The 3387-nt window shown below is 37.5% G+C and overlaps 1 protein-coding gene across 1 annotated transcript in view; it reads right to left on the bottom strand.

Moving 5' to 3' along the window:
• Window positions 1-3387, bottom strand: part of GK5 (glycerol kinase 5) — an 81593-nt gene that overhangs the window by 68981 nt on the left and 9225 nt on the right. Inside the window, exons 2-3 of the mRNA XM_024131903.2 lie at window positions 2428-2521; window positions 392-467 (exon numbers count right to left, since the gene is read on the bottom strand). Coding sequence (XP_023987671.1) covers window positions 392-467; window positions 2428-2521 — 170 coding nt within the window. The remainder of the gene's footprint in view (window positions 1-391; window positions 468-2427; window positions 2522-3387) is intronic.

Genomic DNA, 3387 nt, shown 5'->3' with positions numbered 1-3387 from the left:
TCTTTAGGATTCTCTATGTATAGTATCATGTCATCTGCAAACAGTGACAGCTTTACTTCTTCTTTTCCAATTTGGATTCCTTTTATTTCTTTTTCTTCTCTGATTGCTGTGGCTAAAACTTCCAAAACTATGTTGAATAATAGTGGTGAGGTTGGGCAACCTTGTCCTGTTCCTGATCTTAGTGGAAATGGTTTCAGTTTTTCACCATTGAGAACGATGTTGGCAGCGAGCATATTTAATTAAGCCAGAAAGTAGGACCACTTTCATCCCTCTTGACCAAGCAAAACTGTTCTTACTTCACAAATTTAAAACTACCCAAACAGGTTTCTCAGCAGTGTGTTCACCGTGGTATGAACCCAGCATTAGAGCTCTTATTGCACAATGCACTTACTTGTCCCACGTAATAAAGGTTGCTCTCTGTGTTGAGATGCCAAGACCGACAATTTGATTCATCTCTAGTCCTGCAGCTAAAAATAAAGATAGATAAGATACATTTAAAAACCCATGAAGCTTTTCTTTATAATATTATCATATGGAAAAGAAATCATTTAATATAATCTTTAAGGAAAAACAACTGCGTTTGCATTTTAATAACACAATTGGAGCTAATAAATAAAGCATTACCAGGATGATTTTCTAGTATTTTTTTACTTAAAGGGAAAAAAGGTTATAATCTAATAATAATAAAATGGCCTTTTTTGCTTTAAAGATTAGAAAAAAACAAACACTACTTAAAGTAAGTCAGATTGTATTTTCTTCTTGATAATATTGATATTACAAAATTGGATCTTAATTTAAGCAAAGATCAGCCGAAATAGAAGCTGGTTGATGGCAACAAGAGAAAGTCCTCAGGGAAAGTAGTATAAATATTGAAGCACAGATCTTATTTTCCACTCAAACAGATGCTAGAATGAAAATAAAAACTTGGATTTTTGGAAGGTACAAATTTCTTAAAATATATTAGTTCAAGTGTTTTCATGATATTCTTTTAAAAAAGCAATTTATCCCACTGAGCAACTTAGGGACAACTTCAATTTAAGCAATGAGGAAGACACATCCCCCCACCCCCACCTTTTCAGTACTCCTTCCAAAAATATTTAACCTAACCTGATCATAAGTAAATAATCTGACAACCTCCAAATGCAGGACAGTCTATTTAACTGTTCCATACTTTTGAAAACTCTCAGTGTCATGAAGAACATGGTCTAGATTAAAGGAGACTAAACAGACTGACTGCTAAAGGCAATGCCTTATCTGTGGTTGGATTTTGGATCGAAAAAAACGTTATTCAAGACTGAGATAAGAGGGGAATATTGAGGACCAAGTATTAGAAAATATCACTGGGTTAATGTTAAATTTCCTGTGTGATAACTGCATTGTTTTTCTATTTGAGAATACTCCTTTTCTTTGGAGGTAATGATGAAGTATTTAGGGATAACAGGTTATTACATCACAACCAACTCTCACATTGGTCAGCCAAAAAGAAAAAAAGTTTGTAGAGGATGGTAATATAAACACTGTAAAACACATTTGAATCTAGGAGAAAGTACACAGCTGTTCAATGTAGTATTCTCTGAACTCTTTTTTTATAGGTTTTGAAATACTTCAAACCAGAAAGGTGAGAAGGAGAAGCAATTCAGTCAGAAAAATGAAGTAAAAGACCTTTTCAAATTTACAAGTCCTCTTTCGCCATATTCTTAAAGAAGGTTGCACTGCAAATGTTCTTAACGAGCTAAGATTTCAGACCCTAGCTGCGGCCCGGACAGCACTTTGCGTTAAGAGGCTGCTCAGGAAAAAACAAAACAAAAACTTATTTTACAATAAAGGTAACTCAGTTGTAAACTCCTGAGAGCAGGAACTGAGTGTTGTAACTTTGTTTATAACCCTCTGGTATTTTAAACACAACAGGAAATCAAATCGGCACTAGCTACAACAGGGAACCAAGAGGGAAGGTGAGACTTTAATACTGCAGCCCAGGGTCTTCCCTGGTGGCGCAGTGGTTGCGCGTCCGCCTGCCGATGCAGGGGAACTGGGTTCGCGCCCCGGTCTGGGAGGATCCCACATGCCGCGGAGCGGCTGGGCCCGTGAGCCATGGCTGCTGAGCCTGCGCGTCCGGAGCCTGTGCTCCGCAGCGGGAGAGGCCACAACAGAGAGAGGCCCATATACCACAAAAAAAAAAAAAAAAATACTGCAGCTCAAAAAGAGTTAAAGCAGAGGACAGAGCTGCTGTTACCTTTCCTTGACAAAGTGGTTCAGTGTAAAACCACAAATGTTCCCCTCCCCAAACTACTGGGAAACTGTGACCCCAATAAAATACTGTATGTATAACTTAGGAGACCCACAAAATTCTACAGACACCTGAGGAAAACTCTTTATTACACACAAAACATATTTACTGCTTATCTTTACTTCTATAAATCCAATTACCTTTGACAGATTCTTTTATTACAGAAACAAACTGAAGCCAGAGAATATCAGGATCAATTTCAACCCAGCCAGCTTGAGGATAAAGACTTTTTACCTATTTAGGAAAAGAGAAGATTTAGTATAAACAACATTAGATCAAGTCAATAGCATCTGGGTCTTAAGGTTACTGGTTAAAATAATTTAAAACAAGATTTTATTTATTACCTAATTCATTTTTATTGTTAACATGTCAAAAATACATATATAGGGACTTCCCTGGTAACTCAGTGGTTAAGAATCCGCCTGCCAATGCAGGGGACACGAGTTCGAGCCCTGGTCCGGGAAGATCCCATATGCTGCAGAGCAACTAAGCCCTTGTGCCACAACCAATGAGCCGGAGCTTTAGAACCGGCGAGCCACAACTACTGAGCCTGCGTGCCACAACTACTGAAGCCTGCGCACCTAGAGCCCATGCTCCGCAACAAGAGAAACCACAATGAGAAGCCCGCACACTGCAGCGAAGAGTAGCCTCAGCTCGCCACAACTAGAGAAAGCCCACGCGCAGCAACAAAGACCCAATGCAGCCAAAAATAAATAAATTAATTAATTTTTAAAAATACATATATGAAATAAAAAAGGATACACCAAAATAACAGTTTTTTTCAGTTCATAAGTTTACAGAAGATTTTAGCTTTATTTTATTTTCTAAGTTTACCTTTATTTTTCAGGTTTTCCACAATGAAGATGTGTTGTTTTTGTAATTTAAAAAAAAGTCATGCAGCTCAATAACAAAAAAACAAACAACCCAATCCAAAAATGGGCAGAAGAACTAAATAGACATTTCTCCAAAGAAGATATACAGATTGCCAACAAACACATGAAAGGTTGCTCAACATCATTAATCATGAGAGAAATGCAAATCAAAACTACAATGAGATACCATCTCACACCGGTCAGAATGGCCATCATCAAAAAAATCTA

This window comes from Physeter macrocephalus, chromosome 1 (assembly GCF_002837175.3).
Source record: "Physeter macrocephalus isolate SW-GA chromosome 1, ASM283717v5, whole genome shotgun sequence".
In the NCBI taxonomy this organism is placed as follows: domain Eukaryota; kingdom Metazoa; phylum Chordata; class Mammalia; order Artiodactyla; family Physeteridae; genus Physeter; species Physeter macrocephalus.
The sequence above is the reverse complement of the archived record's forward strand: the minus strand, read 5'-3'. Positions and strand labels throughout refer to the sequence as shown.